Source organism: Ranitomeya variabilis, chromosome 5 (assembly GCF_051348905.1).
Source record: "Ranitomeya variabilis isolate aRanVar5 chromosome 5, aRanVar5.hap1, whole genome shotgun sequence".
Classification (NCBI taxonomy): Eukaryota; Metazoa; Chordata; class Amphibia; order Anura; family Dendrobatidae; genus Ranitomeya; species Ranitomeya variabilis.
In genome coordinates, this window is record NC_135236.1 from 688,285,827 (window position 1) to 688,310,941 (window position 25,115).

General features: G+C 46.3%; 1 protein-coding gene and 1 pseudogene across 14 annotated transcripts in view; both read right to left on the minus strand.

Moving 5' to 3' along the window:
- The window catches only part of PLEKHA5 (pleckstrin homology domain containing A5), a 189,823-nt gene that overhangs the window by 80,870 nt on the left and 83,838 nt on the right, over nucleotides 1–25,115 (minus strand). For all 14 annotated transcript variants that reach the window (XR_013215985.1, XM_077267264.1, XM_077267260.1 and 11 more), the window contains 2 exons: nucleotides 12,596–13,072; nucleotides 11,984–12,458 (listed from right to left, as the gene is read on the minus strand). Coding sequence is in view for 13 of the 14 variants with exons in the window: in XM_077267264.1 (XP_077123379.1) it covers nucleotides 11,984–12,458; nucleotides 12,596–13,072 (952 nt within the window). In the remaining variant the exon portion in view is untranslated. The remainder of the gene's footprint in view (nucleotides 1–11,983; nucleotides 12,459–12,595; nucleotides 13,073–25,115) is intronic.
- Nucleotides 13,559–19,647, minus strand: LOC143773517 (uncharacterized; annotated as a pseudogene).

The following is a 25,115-nucleotide window of genomic DNA, read 5'->3' on the forward strand; positions in this document are numbered from 1 at the left end:
ATTATACAGCAGTGACATCACCGCTCCCCAGATCTCAGTTATATTATACAGCAGTGACATCACCGCTCTCCAGATATCAGGTATATTATACAGCAGTGACATCACCGCTCCCCAGATATCAGTTATATTATACAGCAGTGACATCACCGCTCCCCAGATATCAGTTATATTATACAGCAGTGACATCACCGCTCCCCAGATATCAGTTATATTATACAGCAGTGACATCACCGCTCCCCAGATATCAGTTATATTATACAGCAGTGACATCACCGCTCTCCAGATCTCAGTTATATTATACAGCGGTGACATCACCGCTCCTCAGATATCAGTTATATTATACAGCAGTGACATCACCGCTCTCCAGATATCAGTTATATTATACAGCAGTGACATCACCGCTCCCCAGATATCAGTTATATTATACAGCGGTGACATCACCGCTCCCCAGATATCAGTTATATTATACAGCGGTGACATCACCGCTCCTCAGATATCAGTGATATTATACAGCAGTGACATCACCGCTCCCCAGATATCAGTTATATTATACAGCAGTGACATCACCGCTCCCAGATATCAGTTATATTATACAGCAGAGACATCACCGCTCTCCAGATATCAGTTATATTATACAGCAGTGACATCACCGCTCCCCAGATCTCAGTTATATTATACAGCAGTGACATCACCGCTCCCCAGATATCAGTTATATTATACAGCAGTGACATCACCGCTCTCCAGATATCAGTTATATTATACAGCGGTGACATCACCGCTCCCCAGATATCAGTTATATTATACAGCAGTGACATCACCGCTCTCCAGATATCAGTTATATTATACAGCAGTGACATCACCGCTCTCCAGATATCAGTTATATTATACAGCGGTGACATCACCGCTCCCCAGATCTCAGTTATATTATACAGCAGTGACATCACCGCTCCCCAGATATGTTATATTATACAGCAGTGACATCACCGCTCCCCAGATATCAGTTATATAATACAGCAGTGACATCACCGCTCTCCAGATATCAGTTATATTATACAGCGGTGACATCACCGCTCCCCAGATATCAGTTATATTATACAGCGGTGACATCACCGCTCCCCAGATATCAGTTATATTATACAGCAGTGACATCACCGCTCCCCAGATATCAGTTATATTATACAGCAGTGACATCACCGCTCTCCAGATATCAGTTATATTATACAGCGGTGACATCACCGCTCCCCAGATCTCAGTTATATTATACAGCAGTGACATCACCGTTCCCCAGATATGTTATATTATACAGCAGTGACATCACCGCTCCCCAGATATCAGTTATATTATACAGCAGTGACATCACAGCTCTCCAGATATCAGTTATATTATACAGCAGTGACATCACCGCTCCCCAGATATCAGTTATATTATACAGCAGTGACATCACCGCTCCCCAGATATCAGTTATATTATACAGCAGTGACATCACCGCTCCCCAGATATCAGTGATATTATACAGCGGTGACATCACCGCTCCCCAGATCTCAGTTATATTATACAGCAGTGACATCACCGCTCCCCAGATATCAGTTATATTATACAGCAGTGACATCACCGCTCCCCAGATATCAGTTATATTATACAGCGGTGACATCACCGCTCCCCAGATCTCAGTTATATTATACAGCAGTGACATCACCGCTCCCCAGATATCAGTTATATTATACAGCAGTGACATCACCGCTCCTCAGATATCAGTGATATTATACAGCAGTGACATCACCGCTCCCCAGATATCAGTTATATTATACAGCGGTGACATCACCGCTCCCCAGATAACAGTTATATTATACAGCAGTGACATCACCGCTCCCCAGATCTCAGTTATATTATACAGCAGTGACATCACCGCTCCCCAGATATCAGTTATATTATACAGCAGTGACATCACCGCTCCCCAGATATCAGTTATATTATACAGCAGTGACATCACCGCTCTCCAGATATCAGTTATATTATACAGCGGTGACATCACCGCTCCCCAGATATCAGTTATATTATACAGCAGTGACATCACCGCTCCCCAGATATCAGTTATATTATACAGCAGTGACATCACCACTCCCCAGATATCAGTTATATTATACAGCAGTGACATCACCGCTCCCCAGATATCAGTTATATTATACAGCGGTGACATCACCGCTCCCCAGATATCAGTTATATTATACAGCAGTGACATCACCGCTCCCCAGATATCAGTTATATTATACAGCAGTGATATCACCGCTCCCCAGATATCAGTTATATTATACAGCAGTGACATCACCGCTCTCCAGATATCAGTTATATTATACAGCGGTGACATCACCGCTCCCCAGATATCAGTTATATTATACAGCAGTGACATCACCGCTCCCCAGATATCAGTTATATTATACAGCAGTGACATCACCACTCCCCAGATATCAGTTATATTATACAGCAGTGACATCACCGCTCCCCAGATATCAGTTATATTATACAGCGGTGACATCACCGCTCCCCAGATATCAGTTATATTATACAGCAGTGACATCACCGCTCCCCAGATATCAGTGATATTATACAGCAGTGACATCACGGCTCCCCAGATATCAGTTATATTATACAGCAGTGACATCACCGCTCCCCAGATATCAGTTATATTATACAGCAGTGACATCACCGCTCCCCAGATATCAGTTATATTATACAGCAGTGACATCACCGCTCCCCAGATATCAGTTATATTATACAGCGGTGACATCACCGCTCCCCAGATATCAGTTATATTATACAGCAGTGACATCACCGCTCCCCAGATATCAGTTATATTATACAGCAGTGACATCACCGCTCCCCAGATATCAGTTATATTATACAGCAGTGACATCACCGCTCCCCAGATATCAGTGATATTATACAGCAGTGACATCACCGCTCCCCAGATCTCAGTTATATTATACAGCAGTGACATCACCGCTCCCCAGATATCAGTTATATTATACAGCAGTGACATCACCGCTCTCCAGATATCAGTTATATTATACAGCGGTGACATCACCGCTCCCCAGATCTCAGTTATATTATACAGCAGTGACATCACCGCTCCCCAGATATGTTATATTATACAGCAGTGACATCACCGCTCCCCAGATATCAGTTATATTATACAGCAGTGACATCACCGCTCTCCAGATATCAGTTATATTATACAGCAGTGACATCACCGCTCCCCAGATATCAGTTATATTATACAGCAGTGACATCACCGCTCCCCAGATATCAGTTATATTATACAGCAGTGACATCACCGCTCCCCAGATATCAGTTATATTATACAGCAGTGACATCACCGCTCTCCAGATATCAGTTATATTATACAGCAGTGACATCACCGCTCCCCAGATATCAGTTATATTATACAGCAGTGACATCACCGCTCCCCAGATATCAGTTATATTATACAGCAGTGACATCACCGCTCCCCAGATATCAGTGATATTATACAGCGGTGACATCACCGCTCCCCAGATCTCAGTTATATTATACAGCAGTGACATCACCGCTCCCCAGATATCAGTTATATTATACAGCGGTGACATCACCGCTCCCCAGATATCAGTTATATTATACAGCGGTGACATCACCGCTCCCCAGATATCAGTTATATTATACAGCGGTGACATCACCGCTCCCCAGATCTCAGTTATATTATACAGCAGTGACATCACCGCTCCCCAGATATCAGTTATATTATACAGCGGTGACATCACCGCTCCCCAGATATCAGTTATATTATACAGCAGTGACATCACCGCTCCCCAGATATCAGTTATATTATACAGCAGTGACATCACCGCTCCCCAGATATCAGTTATATTATACAGCGGTGACATCACCGCTCCTCAGATATCAGTTATATTATACAGCGGTGACATCACCGCTCCCCAGATCTCAGTTATATTATACAGCAGTGACATCACCGCTCCCCAGATATCAGTTATATTATACAGCAGTGACATCACCGCTCCCCAGATATCAGTGATATTATACAGCGGTGACATCACCGCTCCCCAGATCTCAGTTATATTATACAGCAGTGACATCACCGCTCCCCAGATATCAGTTATATTATACAGCAGTGACATCACCGCTCCCCAGATATCAGTTATATTATACAGCGGTGACATCACCGCTCCCCAGATCTCAGTTATATTATACAGCAGTGACATCACCGCTCCCCAGATATCAGTTATATTATACAGCAGTGACATCACCGCTCCTCAGATATCAGTGATATTATACAGCAGTGACATCACCGCTCCCCAGATATCAGTTATATTATACAGCGGTGACATCACCGCTCCCCAGATAACAGTTATATTATACAGCAGTGACATCACCGCTCCCCAGATCTCAGTTATATTATACAGCAGTGACATCACCGCTCCCCAGATATCAGTTATATTATACAGCAGTGACATCACCGCTCCCCAGATATCAGTTATATTATACAGCGGTGACATCACCGCTCCCCAGATATCAGTTATATTATACAGCAGTGACATCACCGCTCCCCAGATATCAGTTATATTATACAGCAGTGACATCACCGCTCCCCAGATATCAGTTATATTATACAGCAGTGACATCACCGCTCCCCAGATATCAGTTATATTATACAGCAGTGACATCACCGCTCCCCAGATATCAGTTATATTATACAGCAGTGACATCACCGCTCTCCAGATATCAGTTATATTATACAGCGGTGACATCACCGCTCCCCATATATCAGTTATATTATACAGCGGTGACATCACCGCTCCCCAGATATCAGTTATATTATACAGCAGTGACATCACCGCTCCCCAGATATCAGTTATATTATACAGCAGTGACATCACCGCTCCCCAGATATCAGTTATATTATACAGCAGTGACATCACCGCTCCCCAGATATCAGTTATATTATACAGCAGTGACATCACCGCTCTCCAGATATCAGTTATATTATACAGCAGTGACATCACCGCTCCCCGGATATCAGTTATATTATACAGCGGTGACATCACCGCTCTCCAGATATCAGTTATATTATACAGCAGTGACATCACCGCTCCCCAGATATCAGTTATATTATACAGCAGTGACATCACCGCTCCCCAGATATCAGTTATATTATACAGCAGTGACATCACCGCTCCCCAGATCTCAGTTATATTATACAGCAGTGACATCACCGCTCCCCAGATATCAGTTATATTATACAGCAGTGACATCACCGCTCCCCAGATATCAGTTATATTATACAGCAGTGACATCACCGCTCTCCAGATATCCGTTATATTATACAGCAGTGACATCACCGCTCCCCAGATATCAGTTATATTATACAGCAGTGACATCACCGCTCTCCAGATATCAGTTATATTATACAGCGGTGACATCACCGCTCCCCAGATATCAGTTATATTATACAGCGGTGACATCACCGCTCCCCAGATATCAGTTATATTATACAGCAGTGACATCACCGCTCCCCAGATATCAGTTATATTATACAGCAGTGACATCACCGCTCCCCAGATATCAGTTATATTATACAGCAGTGACATCACCGCTCCCCAGATATCAGCAATATTATACAGCAGTGACATCACCGCTCCCCAGATATCAGTTATATTATACAGCAGTGACATCACCGCTCCCCAGATATCAGTTATATTATACAGCAGTGACATCACCGCTCCCCAGATATCAGTTATATTATACAGCAGTGACATCACCGCTCCCCGGATATCAGTTATATTATACAGCGGTGACATCACCGCTCCTCAGATCTCAGTTATATTATACAGCGGTGACATCACCGCTCCTCAGATATCAGTTATATTATACAGCAGTGACATCACCGCTCCCCAGATATCAGTTATATTATACAGCAGTGACATCACCGCTCCCCAGATATCAGTTATATTATACAGCAGTGACATCACCGCTCCCCAGATCTCAGTTATATTATACAGCAGTGACATCACCGCTCCCCAGATATCAGTTATATTATACAGCGGTGACATCACCGCTCCCCATATATCAGTTATATTATACAGCGGTGACATCACCGCTCCCCAGATATCAGTTATATTATACAGCAGTGACATCACCGCTCCCCAGATATCAGTTATATTATACAGCAGTGACATCACCGCTCCCCAGATCTCAGTTATATTATACAGCAGTGACATCACCGCTCCCCAGATATCAGTTATATTATACAGCAGTGACATCACCGCTCCCCAGATATCAGTTATATTATACAGCAGTGACATCACCGCTCTCCAGATATCCGTTATATTATACAGCAGTGACATCACCGCTCCCCAGATATCAGTTATATTATACAGCAGTGACATCACCGCTCTCCAGATATCAGTTATATTATACAGCGGTGACATCACCGCTCCCCAGATATCAGTTATATTATACAGCGGTGACATCACCGCTCCCCAGATATCAGTTATATTATACAGCAGTGACATCACCGCTCCCCAGATATCAGTTATATTATACAGCAGTGACATCACCGCTCCCCAGATATCAGTTATATTATACAGCAGTGACATCACCGCTCCCCAGATATCAGCAATATTATACAGCAGTGACATCACCGCTCCCCAGATATCAGTTATATTATACAGCAGTGACATCACCGCTCCCCAGATATCAGTTATATTATACAGCAGTGACATCACCGCTCCCCAGATATCAGTTATATTATACAGCAGTGACATCACCGCTCCCCGGATATCAGTTATATTATACAGCGGTGACATCACCGCTCCTCAGATCTCAGTTATATTATACAGCGGTGACATCACCGCTCCTCAGATATCAGTTATATTATACAGCAGTGACATCACCGCTCCCCAGATATCAGTTATATTATACAGCAGTGACATCACCGCTCCCCAGATATCAGTTATATTATACAGCAGTGACATCACCGCTCCCCAGATCTCAGTTATATTATACAGCAGTGACATCACCGCTCCCCAGATATCAGTTATATTATACAGCGGTGACATCACCGCTCCCCATATATCAGTTATATTATACAGCGGTGACATCACCGCTCCCCAGATATCAGTTATATTATACAGCAGTGACATCACCGCTCCCCAGATATCAGTTATATTATACAGCAGTGACATCACCGCTCCCCAGATATCAGTTATATTATACAGCAGTGACATCACCGCTCTCCAGATATCAGTTATATTATACAGCAGTGACATCACCGCTCCCCAGATATCAGTTATATTATACAGCAGTGACATCACCGCTCCCCAGATCTCAGTTATATTATACAGCAGTGACATCACCGCTCCCCAGATATCAGTTATATTATACAGCAGTGACATCACCGCTCCCCAGATATCAGTGATATTATACAGCAGTGACATCACCGCTCCCCAGATATCAGTTATATTATACAGCAGTGACATCACCGCTCTCCAGATATCAGTTATATTATACAGCAGTGACATCACCGCTCCCCAGATATCAGTTATATTATACAGCAGTGACATCACCGCTCCCCAGATATCAGTTATATTATACAGCAGTGACATCACCGCTCCCCAGATATCAGTTATATTATACAGCAGTGACATCACCGCTCCCCAGATATCAGTTATATTATACAGCAGTGACATCACCGCTCCCCAGATATCAGTTATATTATACAGCAGTGACATCACCGCTCCCCAGATCTCAGTTATATTATACAGCAGTGACATCACCGCTCCCCAGATATCAGTTATATTATACAGCAGTGACATCACCGCTCCCCAGATATCAGTTATATTATACAGCGGTGACATCACCGCTCCCCAGATATCAGTTATATTATACAGCAGTGACATCACCGCTCTCCAGATATCAGTTATATTATACAGCGGTGACATCACCGCTCCCCAGATATCAGTTATATTATACAGCAGTGACATCACCGCTCCCCAGATCTCAGTTATATTATACAGCAGTGACATCACCGCTCTCCAGATATCAGTTATATTATACAGCAGTGACATCACCGCTCCCCAGATCTCAGTTATATTATACAGCAGTGACATCACCGCTCCCCAGATATCAGTTATATTATACAGCAGTGACATCACCGCTCCCCAGATATCAGTTATATTATACAGCAGTGACATCACCGCTCCCCAGATATCAGTTATATTATACAGCAGTGACATCACCGCTCCCCAGATATCAGTTATATTATACAGCGGTGACATCACCGCTCCCCAGATATCAGTTATATTATACAGCAGTGACATCACCGCTCCCCAGATATCAGTTACATTATACAGCAGTGACATGACCGCTCTCCAGATATCAGTTATATTATACAGCAGTGACATCACCGCTCCCCAGATATCAGTTATATTATACAGCAGTGACATCACCGCTCTCCAGATATCAGTTATATTATACAGCAGTGACATCACCGCTCCCCAGATATCAGTTATATTATACAGCAGTGACATCACCGCTCCCCAGATATCAGTTATATTATACAGCAGTGACATCACCGCTCCCAGATATCAGTTATATTATACAGCAATGACATCACCGCTCCCCAGATATCAGTTATATTATACAGCAGTGACATCACCGCTCCCCAGATATCAGTTATATTATACAGCAGTGACATCACCGCTCCCCAGATATCAGTTATATTATACAGCGGTGACATCACCGCTCCCCAGATATCAGTTATATTATACAGAAGTGACATCACCGCTCCCCAGATATCAGTTATATTATACAGCAGTGACATCACCGCTCCCCAGATATCAGTTATATTATACAGCGGTGACATCACCGCTCCCCAGATATCAGTTATATTATACAGCAGTGACATCACCGCTCCCCAGATATCAGTTATATTATACAGCAGTGACATCACCGCTCCCCAGATATCAGTTATATTATACAGCGGTGACATCACCGCTCCCCAGATATCAGTTATATTATACAGCGGTGACATCACCGCTCCCCAGATATCAGTTATATTATACAGCAGTGACATCACCGCTCCCCAGATATCAGTTATATTATACAGCAGTGACATCACCGCTCCCCAGATATCAGTTATATTATACAGCAGTGACATCACCGCTCCCCAGATATCAGTTATATTATACAGCGGTGACATCACCGCTCCCCAGATATCAGTTATATTATACAGCAGTGACATCACCGCTCCCCAGATATCAGTTATATTATACAGCAGTGACATCACCGCTCCCCAGATATCAGTTATATTATACAGCAGTGACATCACCGCTCCCCAGATATCAGTTATATTATACAGCAGTGACATCACCGCTCTCCAGATATCAGTTACATTATACAGCGGTGATATTACCGCTCCCCAGATATCAGTTATATTATACAGCAGTGACATCACCGCTCCCCAGATATCAGTTATATTATACAGCAGTGACATCACCGCTCCCCAGATATCAGTTATATTATACAGCAGTGACATCACCGCTCCCCAGATATCAGTTATATTATACAGCAGTGACATCACCGCTCCCCAGATATCAGTTATATTATACAGCAGTGACATCACCGCTCTCCAGATCTCAGTTATATTATACAGCGGTGACATCACCGCTCCTCAGATATCAGTTATATTATACAGCAGTGACATCACCGCTCTCCAGATATCAGTTATATTATACAGCAGTGACATCACCGCTCCCCAGATATCAGTTATATTATACAGCGGTGACATCACCGCTCCCCAGATATCAGTTATATTATACAGCGGTGACATCACCGCTCCTCAGATATCAGTGATATTATACAGCAGTGACATCACCGCTCCCCAGATATCAGTTATATTATACAGCAGTGACATCACCGCTCCCAGATATCAGTTATATTATACAGCAGAGACATCACCGCTCTCCAGATATCAGTTATATTATACAGCAGTGACATCACCGCTCCCCAGATCTCAGTTATATTATACAGCAGTGACATCACCGCTCCCCAGATATCAGTTATATAATACAGCAGTGACATCACCGCTCTCCAGATATCAGTTATATTATACAGCGGTGACATCACCGCTCCCCAGATATCAGTTATATTATACAGCGGTGACATCACCGCTCCCCAGATATCAGTTATATTATACAGCAGTGACATCACCGCTCCCCAGATATCAGTTATATTATACAGCAGTGACATCACCGCTCTCCAGATATCAGTTATATTATACAGCGGTGACATCACCGCTCCCCAGATCTCAGTTATATTATACAGCAGTGACATCACCGCTCCCCAGATATGTTATATTATACAGCAGTGACATCACCGCTCCCCAGATATCAGTTATATTATACAGCAGTGACATCACCGCTCCCCAGATATCAGTTATATTATACAGCGGTGACATCACCGCTCCCCAGATATCAGTTATATTATACAGCGGTGACATCACCGCTCCCCAGATATCAGTTATATTATACAGCAGTGACATCACCGCTCCCCAGATATCAGTTATATTATACAGCAGTGACATCACCGCTCCCCAGATCTCAGTTATATTATACAGCAGTGACATCACCGCTCACCAGATATCAGTTATATTATACAGCGGTGACATCACCGCTCCCCAGATATCAGTTATATTATACAGCAGTGACATCACCGCTCCCCAGATATCAGTTATATTATACAGCAGTGACATCACCGCTCCCCAGATATCAGTTATATTATACAGCAGTGACATCACCGCTCCCCAGATATCAGTTATATTATACAGCAGTGACATCACCGCTCCCCAGATATCAGTTATATTATACAGCAGTGACATCACCGCTCCCCAGATATCAGTTATATTATACAGCAGTGACATCACCGCTCCCCAGATATGTTATATTATACAGCAGAGACATCACCGCTCTCCAGATATCAGTTATATTATACAGCAGTGACATCACCGCTCCCCAGATATCAGTTATATTATACAGCAGTGACATCACCGCTCTCCAGATATCAGTTATATTATACAGCAGTGACATCACCGCTCCCCAGATATCAGTTATATTATACAGCGGTGACATCACCGCTCTCCAGATATCAGTTATATTATACAGCAGTGACATCACCGCTCCCCAGATATCAGTTATATTATACAGCAGTGACATCACCGCTCCCCAGATCTCAGTTATATTATACAGCAGTGACATCACCGCTCCCCAGATATCAGTTATATTATACAGCAGTGACATCACCGCTCCCCAGATATCAGTTATATTATACAGCGGTGACATCACCGCTCCCCAGTTCTGTTATATTATACAGCAGTGACATCACCGCTCCCCAGATATCAGTTATATTATACAGCGGTGACATCACCGCTCCCCAGATATCAGTTATATTATACAGCAGTGACATCACCGCTCCCCAGATATCAGTTATATTATACAGCAGTGACATCACCGCTCCCCAGATATCAGTTATATTATACAGCAGTGACATCACAGCTCCCCGGACATCAGTTATATTATACAGCAGTGACATCACAGCTTCCCGGACATCAGTTATATTATACAGCAGTGACATCACCGCCCTCCAGATATCAGTTATATTATACAGCAGTGACATCACCGCTCCCCAGATATCAGTTATATTATACAGCAGTGACATCACCGCTCCCCAGATATCAGTTATATTATACAGCAGTGACATCACCGCTCCCCAGTTCTCAGTTATATTATACAGCGGTGACATCACCGCTCCCCAGATCTCAGTGATATTATACAGCAGTGACATCACAGCTCCCCGGACATCAGTTATATCACAGCTGGTATCGGTTATATGTAGGTCAGCCCACCTGGCCAGCGCCATACACAGGAGTCGTTCTCACCTTACTGGACTGTGGCTTCGGCCTTCTCTCTATGGTAAGGTCGCCCCTCTGCACCGGGGAAGACACTTCGGAGCGGTAGGTCCGGTGGGGCGAGTACGTATGGTAACCAGAGTTGGAGCCATGGGATGGTGACATTGGGATGGAGTGCAAGGTCTGGTCGGAAAGTTGAACCATGGTCTTGGGGCTGTTCAGAGACGAGTGCCGCCGCAGCGTGCACTGTTTATTGTAGAACTGTCTCTGCTGCCATTCATACAACTGCCACATGGTGTCGTCCCGCACGGACCTCCGCTTCTCCTCTGCCGGGGCGGTCACTGGGACCAACGTCCGCTCATACAACATGCCTGTGGTGCTGCACACACTGTCCGGACGCGGCTTCAGGTTCCGTGGCAGCGTCTTGTATCCCTCGGGGTAACGTGGCACCACTGGAGCCCTGTAGCTGGGCATATTCCGGGGTAATGTCTGATAGGACATGACTCTGTGAAGAGAGAAAGCCATGGTAGGAGGTCACACACCAACTCTTGGTCAGGGGGCCACACCGACTCCGGGTGGGAACACTGACTCCGGGGGCGACAGACTCCAGGGTAGGGCTTTAGGGGGCCCTCCGACACTCACCCGCCGGGGGGATCCTCCTCCGGGCTCTTCTCTCGCTGGCTCCGGATCCACTGCTCCAGCTGCAGTATGGAGTTGGTTCGCTGGATGACCCGGCTGGCCTCCCCCTGCACTGTCACAGAGACATGTTGGACCCCCCTGGAGTCGGTCTCTGAGACGTGGCCCTGCCCATCTTGAACTCTGCTCTCAGGGCCATTGACATGGGCAGCCCGGCAATGCATGGCGCTAACCGCCAGGATGTCGTAGTTGGATACGCAGGACTGATGCCTGGCGCTGCTTATTTTGGTCAGCGGACGCTCCTGGCCGTCCTTCTGGAAACCGTACATCTCGGCCTCTCTTGTCACCTTCTCCTCCCCCCGGGAGAGAGTCAGCTCCCGATTCTTCTGGTTGTTGTTGGCCTCTGGTCGGATCAGCAGTCGGTGGTTCGCCACATGATTTATTTCTTGTGGGGGAGGATGATCCAGTCTGGTGATGTCCATTCTGGAGAGAAAGAAAAAGGTTCATGAAAAGCTGAGTATCACAGGAATCACCCAACCCGGCCTCAACACCAGGCACCACGAGCCGCCAACCCGACCCCGCCTCAGCACGGCAGACCGCAAGCCGCCAACCCAGCCCCGCCACTGCCTCATCACCAAAAACCACGAGCCACTAACCCGGCCTCGCATCAGCACCGATGCCCGAAGTGTCACATACCCACTTCTCAGCACGTGACTTGGGGTTGCGCCTGCAAGGGTTAATCTATCTCCCCTCTCAGTCCAGCAATCAACCTTTGTCCTATGCTGTAATGGGAGCATAAATCACACACTGACCCAGACCACACACCCACTCATACACGCTGCCACCACTCATCGAATACACGGGCGATGAGTCCCGGAAATATTACTACTACTGTCCGCCAATCATAAGGCTCACACAGTTTAAAGCTATGGATTCTTTAGAACATACAAGGTTCAACTTATTAAAGTTTTATGCTTTAATAGAAAAGGTACAGGGCTTACAATAAAGGAAAAGGTATAAAAGTATGGTAACAAAAAGACATACAAGTATGCAAAACAGTATAAAAATAAACAGGAGAAAACTTACAGAAATAACTAACTTTGCAGTTTGCTTTCAGCTCTCTGAGGGGGGGGGGGTGGGAGAATATGGACTGGAACACATCAGCTTGGCTGCCCCTCGATCTGTGAACATCCCCCCCCCTTTGTGAATAGCTCTAATTTATAGTCACCCTGGAGGTCTGATTTCTAGACCAGTCTCTCATGTTAATATTTATTATCGCTTGTTTGTGACTGGACCGTGGCCGCTCCACCAATGAATATATTATTTCCTCTTAAATTCTCTGTAAGTTTCTCACAGATATAGAGTGTCAGCCTGTGATTGACATCTCTCTTCAAAAGAGACAGAAGGTGTGAAATGTTTCCCCTTCCGGGTTCTTAGCCAGACCCCCTGGCGAGATTGGAGACAGTAGACTGCCTTCTCAGGATAACATGTGCTGTGACCCCTGCAAGACCTGCAGTCTCAGAACAGATTTTAAATTACTGCTAGTCAGACATATATACCTATACATATTTCACCACACCTCCCTCCTTATGAACGTGCATGGGGTTGACTTACAGGTCAGCTCACGAGCATTATGTGGATCAGCCCCACCCTGGCGAGATAGGCTATCAGCATTGTCATGATCGACTCCCTTATGTAGAATTGTGAATTCATATTGCTGAAGTATCAATCTCCATCTCAGCAATTTCCCATTGTCCCCAACTACTCTGTTGAGCCAACTTAATGGCTTATGATCTGTGATCACGGTGACGTTGCGCCCATAGAGGTCTGGTTGCAGCTTCTGCAGAGCCCACACAATTGCCGGACATTCCTTCTCAATGGTGGCATAAGCCACTTCTCTGGGCAGGAGTTTCCTTCTTCGTTAGAGAACTGGGTGCTCCCCACCTTGTTGGTTCAGCATCTCCTCTACCTGTTCCCTCATGTGTGCCCTCACCTCTGCTGACACACGGTATGCAGACTGCCGTACTGGGGGGTTAGTACCAGTGTCCACATGGTGAACTGCTAAGTGCATCCTCCCAGGCTCCCCTGTGAAGACTTCGGTGAACTCGCTGAGCGCCCCCATCAGCTCAGACCTCTGACTGTGGGATAGCTCAGGGTTAAACTGACTCCAGGGACTCCATGTACTGAGTCCCGGCCCCCACATCCAGTAACAGATCAGCCTCCCCCTCTTCAGGCAGGCTACAGACAGGTAAGACACAGGTCTCCCTGTCATGATGAGCCTTCAACATAATCACATGAAACACTTTCTGATGCTTTGCTGCTTATCTAGTGTCACCACATAATTAACATAATTCAGCCACTTGTGTATAGTGTATGGTCCCTCCCATGCAGCCTGCAATTTATTCTGTAACATAGGGACCAACACCCAAACCTTCTGCCCCTCCTCGTAGGCCCTCAGTCTGGCATTACGGTCGTACCAGACCTTCTGGTTGATTTGGGCCTGGGTCACGTTCTCATGAGCCAGGTTGCTCAGTTTTTGCATTCTCTCTCTCTGAGCCGCAGTACATATTCGACCACTGAGACTCCAGTAGTTCTGGGGTCGTCCTCCCAACAGTCCTTAATCAAATCAAGTGGCCCCCTGACCCTCCTCCCATAAACCAGTTCAAAGGGGGAGAATCCAGTAGACGGCTGGGGTACCTCTCTGTAGGCAAACAACAGATGGGAGAGGTACCGCTCCCAGTCTCTCCCTTCAGTCTCCACCAGCATTTTCAGTTAATATATTTATTGAAATTTTAAACAGGAAAAACAGTAAAAAGAATCATTACAATGTCCAGAGCCATACATTACGCCTCTGAGAACACAGCACAAGTGTAGTTGAAGAAGAACTCTGGCACATAAAGGGTACATGCTTCTCATCTTGAGAATCACCTCGGGACATAGACCTTATATACAAAATACAGAACCTGTAAGAAAAGCAATTGTAGAGAAAGGAGAAAAGGAAAGAGAGAAAAAAAAAAAAAAGAAAAAAAAGGGGGGGTAATGGGGGAAAAGGGGAGTAAGGAGGGAGGGGGGTTAAGGGAGACCCAGCAATGTACAGGCCCACGTATTGAGAATTATGAGTATGTACGCAGCCAAGTCAGGAACCCTGTGCTCTCCTTGAAGGAGTGCCAGAGGAACCAGGTGCGTCCCTGGTCATATGCAGCATCACCATCACCCGCCACCAGCGACTCCAGACGATGTAATCTATCCATTTCAGCTATCCATTCCTCCGTGGAGGGGACCTCAGTGGACCTCCAATGTCGGGGAATAACTGCCCTGGCAGCTATTAGGCAAAATCTCAGGATCCCCTTTTTAACGGAAGCTATTAAACTGGGTATCGGGGACAGTAGGGCCATTTGGGGGGAGGGCTCGTGGCGGACCCCAGTCATCAAGTGAAAGGCATCGAAGACTGAGTTCCAGAAGGGTTGCAGGGGACCACAGGACCACCAAACATGAAGCATAGAGCCCGTGGCGGAGCCACATCTCCAGCAGGCATCCGAGATCTCCGGGTTAATCCTGTGGAGAAGAGTGGGACACCTATACCAGCGTGTCAGTAATTTATAATTCCTCTCCTGCGCCTGACTGGACATCGTCATCTTATGTGCGAGAGTGAAGATTTTCAGACTATCCGCCTCAGTAAAGGTGATCCCCAGGTCCCTCTCCCAAGCCTCCATAAATCCCAGCGTAGTAGGGGGAAGTGAATTCAAGACCAGGCCATAGAGCACCGAAACCACGTGGGAGGGACCCTCGGTAGGGAGCATCAGGGACTCAAATGGCGTCAGCGCCCCCATCGGCACACTGGAAAGAAAGCTCCACAATTGCAGAAACTCTAGCCAGGACAGCGGTGTCGTAAGACCAGAACCTCGTAACCCCCGCACGCCGGAGAGCCCCGCAAGCTTATCCTTCACCAGTCCCACCCCGTCAAGTCGTGACCAACACAGATACGTAGATCTATTCATTGCTGGGGGAAAAGCCGGATTGTCAAAAAGGGGACTCAGTCTGCTCAATCGGGAGGTCAGGCGTAATTTCACATAGGATCTATCCCAAAACAATCTGTGTGAGTGGAGCAAAACTCGACACAGGTGGGCGTCCGGTCCCCCCAGCCAAGGCAGCCAGTACAAAGAAGAGGGCGATAAAAGTTTCTCCAGGAGCACCCACTGTTTATGAGCATCACCGAACCTCCAGTCGACAATCCTAGAGAGCAAGACTGCTTGGTAATAATGTTTAAAATCGTCCACCAGCATTTTGAGCATTTGCTTTAATGTTCCATTAAAACACTCGCAGAGTCCGTTGGTTTGGGGCTGATAGGCGCTGGCCACAACATGCTGTACTTGTATTTTCTCGCAGAGGCTTTCCATCAGCTCGGACATGAACTGGGTTCCCTGATCGGTTAACATTTCCCTGGGGAAACCCACACGAGAGAACAGTCAGTAAAGCATCCGCCACTTTGTCTGCTCGGATGGAGGACAGTGCCACAGCTTCCGGGTATCGTGTAGCATAGTCCACCACTGTGAGGATGTACTTTATGCCAGAGCTGCTAGGGATTGCAAGTGGTCCTATGATATCCACAGCCACCCGCTGGAAAGGCTCATCGATCACAGGCAGTGGTATCGATGGAGCTTTCTGTATATTCCCGGACTTCCCAACTCTCTGACAATCTACACATGATCGGCAGTAATTGGCAGTATCTGTCCCCATCTTGGGCCAATAGAAGTTATGTGTCAGGCGAGCTTTAGTCTTTTGTATTCCAAGGTGTCCGGCCAAAAGAATTTCATGGGCAATTCTCAATAATTGTTCCCTAAATGGATAAGGGACGATCAGCCGCCGTTCATAGTCCCAAGATTCTGCAGTATCCATGGGGATAGTCTCTGTATGTAGTCTGCCCTGGTTCCAGTATACTCTCTCTTTGCCAGAAGCATCAGGGGGTCGTCTGCAAGACATCGGAGCTCCTCCAGACTGATATCTGTCCACAGGGCCTCCTGGAAGCTCTGATGGTCAGCCTGCAGGCCCTGGCCTAGTGTGACTGCCAGGCCCTGGTCTGAAGCGGAGTCTGTTATCAGGGACCTTGGTGGGTCTGCCATGTGAGGCTCCGGGGCCACAGTATGGGCCTCCTGTCCTGGCAGTTCTGTCCTCTAATCTCTGGGCCTGAGTCTGAGCTGCAGCCTGACTCCGGGTCACAGCTGCCACATACGTACAGTCCTGTGCATTGGGAAATTTTCCCTCCTTACACGGCATCTCAGGTGGGTCACTTGCTTCCACCTTCTCTGTATCATTTACTTGCAAGGGAGGAACATAGGGGGACACCATCCTCCCCAGGTCCGTACCTAGCAACACATTGGTGGGAATAGCCTCTGATACTCCCACTTCCCTCAGTCCTTTCCCTGCTCCCCAGTCCAGATACACACGGGCCATGGGCACGGCAGGGCTGACCCCTCCAATCCCGGTTATAGACATAGTCTTTCCTGGTATGATATCGGCAGGGGTTATCATGGCTGGACGCACCAGGGTCACCTCTGCCCCAGTGTCCCTGAGACCAATGGTGACTTTATTGCCAACAGTGATAGATTGACAGTTCTCATTAGCCCTCGCATCAGAGCCGGCCACAAAGAGGACAGATGGTGGGGACACAGACAGCTTTGTGGTTGTGGTTGGGCGTTTCTCCCTATCAGGGCAGACAGCGCTAACATGTCCCACTTTGTTGCAGGAGAAGATGGGCTTGGACAGCACTGGTGATCGGCCAGCAGAGGGAGAAGGGTCCCCATTTGGCTTACCTCCCCTTCAGCTGAATCACGATGGCTTCCGCACCTCAGGCATCCTGTAGTCCGCAATCTTTGCAGCCTGATCCACAGTTTGTGGCTCCCGATCACACAAAAATTGTTGTACAACCGTGGGGCACATGTGAAGAAATTGATCCTTGACCATAAGTTCCGTTAAGTCCTCAAAACTGTTAACAGAAAGTCCCCTGATCCATTGGTGGAACGTGGTCCTCAAGGTGCTCACAACATCCGCATAGCTGTCAGTGGATCCACATTGCAGGTTCCGGAACTTTCTCCGATACACTTCTGGGGTTAGGTTGTATTTCCTGATCAGGGCCTCTTTTATGGCCTCATAGTTCCCATCTAGCTCTGGTGGGAGGCCAGCAAAAACTTCCAGCGCTTTGCCTCTCAACCCTGGGGTTAGATACTGCACCCACTGCTCACGGAGTAGATGGTATTGCCTGCAGGTTTTTTTTACAAACCCCCGAAGGAAAGTATCTAAGTCCGTATCCTTCTCCATCACAGGGAAGTTTTCCAGACGTGGTCTCCTTGGATTTATGTCCTGGAAGGGGGTTAGCTGAGGACTGATACCCCTCTCTGTTTGAGCCATCTGAAGCTGGAAAGGTCTGTCCTCACGGCGTTCTGCAGCCTCTCTCTCAGCCTGTCGGTCCCGACGTTCTGCAGCCTCTCTCCTCCCGGCGTTCTGCAGCCTCTCTCTCAGCCTGGTCCTGGCATTCTGCAGCCTCTCTCTCAGCCTGTCGGTCCCGATGTTCTGCAGCCCCTCTCCTCCCGGCGTTCTGCAGCCTCTCTCTCAGCCTGTCGGTGCTGTAGAATAAGCTGCATGCGCAGCTTGGGATCACTTGTTCCCAGCCTTTGTGAGTCCATTTGTAAAGTACAGTCCATAGGCTCCTCAGCACTGGCATTTCCATCAGGTATCTCCGGTGTAAGAGCTGGCATTGCTGGGTCTCTCTGAGGTGGGCTCTCTCCTTGCCCAGATGTTCCAGCACTTTGTTCTATGTCCTGCTCGACCAAGGCGCATATCAGCAGCAAATTGGATCTGTCGGCCGTCTCTATTCCTCTCTGCTCACAGAGGCCGGTCAGAGCGCTCTTTGCTCAGCTTCTTGTACTGGGCTGCCATATCGATGAACAGCCTTTGCCAAATAAAAGATAGACATACTTGCAAACAGTTTCCCTTCCCCTTTTTTCTTTTCTAAGTAAGCACTGAGTTGAACCTTGTAGAACGTGCACTCCTCGCAAGGATACCAATTCTTTAGTACAGGGAATAATTGCTTAACCCCTTCATGACCCAGCCTATTTTGACCTTAATGACCGGGCCATTTTTTTGCAATTCTGACCAGTGTCCCTTTATGAGGTAATAACTCAGGAACGCTTCAACGGATCATAGCGATTCTGAGAACCTTTTTTGTGACATATTGGGCTTCATGTTAGTGGTAAATTTAGGTCCATAATTTTTGCGTTTATTTGTGGAAAAAAAAGGAAATTTGGCAAAAATTTTGAAAAATTTGCAATTTTCAAATTTTGAATTTTTATTCTGTTAAATCAGAGTTATGTGACACAAAATAGTTACCGTATATACTCGAGTATAAGCCGAGATTTTCAGCCCACTTTTTTGTGCTGAAAGTCCCCCTCTCGGCTTATACTCAAGTCATACCCAGAGGTCGGCAGGGGAGGGGGAGCGGGGGCTGTCTAAAAATACTCACCTAGTCCAGGCGCGGTCCCTGCAGGTCCCTGGCTTCCCCGGCGCCGGCAGCAGCAGCTTCAGCTTCTTCCTGTACTGAGCGGTCACATGGTACCGCTCATTACAGTAAATGAATATGCGGCTCCACCTCCCATAGGGGTGGAGCCGCATATTCATTTCTGTAATCAGCGGTAACGGTGACCGCTCAGTACAGTTAGAAGCTGCGACGCCGGGGAAGCAGGGACTGCACAGCGCCAGGAGCAGGTGAGTATACGGGGAGGGGGAGCGCTGCGCGATAGTCACCTTTCCTCGTTCCGGGCGCCGCTCTGTCTTCTGCAGTGACGCTGAGGTCAGAGGGCGCGGTGACGTAGTTAGTGTGCGCCCTCTGCTGAACATCGGTGCTGAACATGGAGCGGCGCCAGAACGAGGAGCAGGTGACTATTGAAAGTGCCGGGGGCCTGACCGACGGAGAGGTGAGTATGTGATTATTTTTTTTTATCGCAGCAAATGGGGCAAGTGTCTATATGGAGCATCTATGGGGCCATAACGTTTGTGCAGCACTATATGGGGGCCATAATGTTTGTGCATCACTATATGGGGCCATAACGTTTGTGCAGCACTATATGGGGCCATAACGTTTGTGCATCACTATATGGGGCCATAACGTTTGTGCATCACTATATGGGGCCATAATGTTTGTGCAGCACTATATGGGGCCATAACGTTTGTGCAGCACTATATGGGGGCCATAACGTTTGTGCAGCACTATATGGGGGCCATAACGTCTGTGCAGCACTATATGGGGCCATAATGTTTATGCAGCACTATATGGGGCCATAACATTTGTGCAGCACTATATGGGGCCATAACGTTTGTGCAGCACTATATGGGGGCCATAACGTCTGTGCAGCACTATATGGGGCCATAACGTCTGTGCAGCACTATATGGGGGCCATAACGTTTGTGCAGCACTATATGGGGGCCATAATGTTTGTGCATCACTATATGGGGCCATAACGTTTGTGCAGCACTATATGGGGCCATAACGTTTGTGCATCACTATATGGGGCCATAACGTTTGTGCATCACTATATGGGGCCATAATGTTTGTGCAGCACTATATGGGGCCATAACGTTTGTGCAGCACTATATGGGGGCCATAACGTCTGTGCAGCACTATATGGGGCCATAATGTTTATGCAGCACTATATGGGGCCATAACATTTGTGCAGCACTATATGGGGCCATAACGTTTGTGCAGCACTATATGGGGGCCATAACGTCTGTGCAGCACTATATGGGGCCATAACGTCTGTGCAGCACTATATGGGGGCCATAACGTTTGTGCAGCACTATATGGGGGCCATAATGTTTGTGCATCACTATATGGGGCCATAACGTTTGTGCAGCACTATATGGGGCCATAACGTTTGTGCATCACTATATGGGGCCATAACGTTTGTGCATCACTATATGGGGCCATAATGTTTGTGCAGCACTATATGGGGCCATAACGTTTGTGCAGCACTATATGGGGCCATAACGTTTGTGCAGCACTATATGGGGGCCATAACGTCTGTGCAGCACTATATGGGGCCATAATGTTTATGCAGCACTATATGGGGCCATAACATTTGTGCAGCACTATATGGGGCCATAACGTTTGTGCAGCACTATATGGGGCAAGTGTTTTGTATGGAGCATCTATGGGGCCATAACGTTTGTGCAGCACTATATGGGGCCATAACGTTTGTGCAGCACTATATGGGGTCATAACGTTTGTGCAGCACTATATGGGGCCATAACGTTTGTGCAGCACTATATGGGGCCATAACATTTGTGCACTATATGGGGCCATAACGTCTGTGCAGCACTATATGGGGCCATAACGTCTGTGCAGCACTATATGGGGTCCATAACGTCTGTGCAGCACTATATGGGGGCCATAACGTCTGTGCAGCACTATATGGGGGCCATAACGTCTGTGCAGCACTATATGGGGCAAGTGTCTGTATGGGGCCATAATTAACGTTTGTGGAGCATTACGGTATATGGGGCAAGTGTCTGTATGGAGCATCTTATAGGGCCATAACGTTTGTGCAGCACCATATGGGGCAAATATCTTTATAGAGCATCTTATGGGGCCATAATCAGCATTTGTGCAGCATTATATTGGGCAAATGTGTCTATGGAGCATCTTATGGGGCCTTTATTAACCTTTATGCAGGATTATATGGGGCATATTTTGTATGGAGCATCTTATGGGGCCATCAAACTGCATGGAGCATTATATGGGGCTCCTGATTCAATATGGATATTCAAAAACACTTAACCTACTGATGTCTCAATTAATTTTACTTTTATTGGGATCTATTTTTATTTTTGACATTTACCGGTAGCTGCTGCATTTTCCACCCCAGGCTTATCCTCGAGTCATTAAGTTTTCCCAGTTTTTTTGTGGCAAAATTAGGGGGGTCGGCTTATACGCGGGTCGGTTTATACTCGAGTATATACGGTAATAAATAACATTTCCCACATGTCTACTTTACATCAGCACAATTTTGGAAACAAAATTTTTTTTTTTGCTAGGAAGTTATAAGGGTTAAAATTTGAACAGCAATTTCTCATTTTTACAACAAAATTTACAAAACCATTTTTTTTTTAGGCACCACCTCACATTTGAAAGTCAGTTTGAGAAGTCTATATGGCTGAAAATACACAAAAGTGACACCATTCTAAAAAACTACGCCCCTCAAGGTGCTCAAAACCACATTCAAGAAGTTTATTAACCCTTCAGGTGTTTCACAGCAGCAGAAGCAACATGGAAGGAAAAAATGAACATTTAATTTTTTTGTCACAAAAAATGATCTTTTAGCAACAATTTTATTTTATTTTTTCCCAAGGGTAAAAGGAGAAACTGGACCCGAAAAGTTATTGTACAATTTGTCCTGAGTACGCCAATACCCCATATGTGGGGGGCAACCACTGTTTGGGCGCACGACAGGGCTCGGAAGGGAAGGAGCACCATTTGACTTTTTCAATGAAAAATTGGCTCCAATCGTTAGCGGACACCATGTCGCGTTTGGAGAGCCGCCGTGTGCCTAAACATTGAACCTCCCCCACAAGTGACCCCATTTTGGAAACAAGACCTCCCATGGAACTCACATGGGCACATAGTGAGCACTTTGAACCCCCAGGTGCTTCACAAATTGATCCGTAAAAATGAAAAAGTACTTTTTTTCCACAAAAAAATTCTTTTAGCCTCAATTTTTTAATTTTCTCATGGGCAACAGGATAAAATGGATCCTAAAATGTGTTGGGCAATTTCTCCTGAGTACACCGATACCTCAGATGTGGGGGTAAACCACTGTTTGGGCACACGGCAGGGCTCGGAAGGGAAGGAGCGCCATTTGACTTTTGAATGAAAAATTAGCTCTAATAGTTAGCGGACACCATGTCGCGTTTGGGGAGCCCCTGTGTGCCTAAAGATTGGAGCTCCCCCACATGTGACCCCATTTTGGAAACTAGACCTCCCAAGGAACTAATCTAGAAGTGCGGTGACCACTTTAACCCATTATCTACCAATGTCCTTTTTTTGGGACGCCTAATCTTTATCTTCTAGCAACTAAGATTTTATAATTAGGTCCAATTTTTTGTGTTGTATTTGTAAAATGAATGTTTTCAAAATAGGAAATCATGTCATTGTCATTTTTAATTGAATATTGGGACGCCCTTTTCTGAAAAATCCGTACTTGTAAAAATTTTGCAAATTATGTTTGATTCATTAGGACACATCATAAAAAATCTGTCATTAAAAAAAAAAATTAAAATTGCTAATTTGGCAAGTAATGGGTTAAACCCCCAAGTGCTTCAAAGAAGTTTATAACGCAGAGCCGTGCAAATAAAAAATCATTTTTTTCCTCAAAAATCATTTTTTAGCCCACAATTTTTTTATTTACCCAAGGGTAACAGAAGAAATTGGGCCCCAAAAGTTGTTGTCCAGTTTGTCCCGAGTACGGCGACACCCCATATGTGGGGGTAAACCACTGGTTGGGCACACGTCGGGGCTCGGAAGGGAAGTCGTGACATTTTGGAATGCAGACTATGATGGATTGGTCTGCAGGCAGGTGTTACGTTTGCAGAGCCCCTGATGTGCCTACACAGTAGAAACCCCAGACAAGTGACCCCATTTTGGAAACTAGACCCCCCAAGGAACTTATGTGAGCACTTTGAACCCCCAAGTACTTCACAGAATTTTATAACGCAGAGCCATGAAAATAAAAAATCATTTTTTTCCCACAAAAATAATTTTTTAGCCCCCATTTTTTTATTTTCTCAAGGGTAACAGGAGAAATTGGACCCCCAAAGTTGTTGAGCAACTTTTCCTGAGTAAGGTTATGCCCCATATGTTTGGGTAAACCAGTGCTTGGGCGCACGTCGGGGCTCGGAAGGGAGGGAGCACCATTTGACTTTTTGAACGCAAGATTTGCTGCAATCAACGGTGGCGCCATGTCGCATTTGGAGACCCCTGATGTGCCTAAACAGTGGAAACCCCTCAATTCTAACTCCAACACTAACCCCAACACACCCCTAACCCTAATCCCAACTCTAGCCATAACCCAATCACAACCCTAACCCCAACACACCCCTAACGACAACCCTAAACCCAACACATCCCTAACCCTAATCCCAACCCTAAACCTAACCACAACCCTAACCCCAACACATCCCTAACCCTAATCCCAACCCTAACCACAACCCTAACCCCAACACATCCCTAACCCTAATCTTAACCCTATTTCTGGGGGTTATAAAGGGGGGGTATTTACTATTTTTTTTTATTTTAATCACTGTGATATGTTCTATCACAGTGATCAAAATGTACCTGTAATTGAATCTGCCGGCCGACTTGGCGGACACACTGCGCATGCGCCCGCCATTTTGGAAGATGGCAGCGCCCCATGCAGAAGACGGATGGACACCGGGAGGGGCACCGGAGGTTGGTAAGTATGGGGGGGTGGGATCAGAGCAC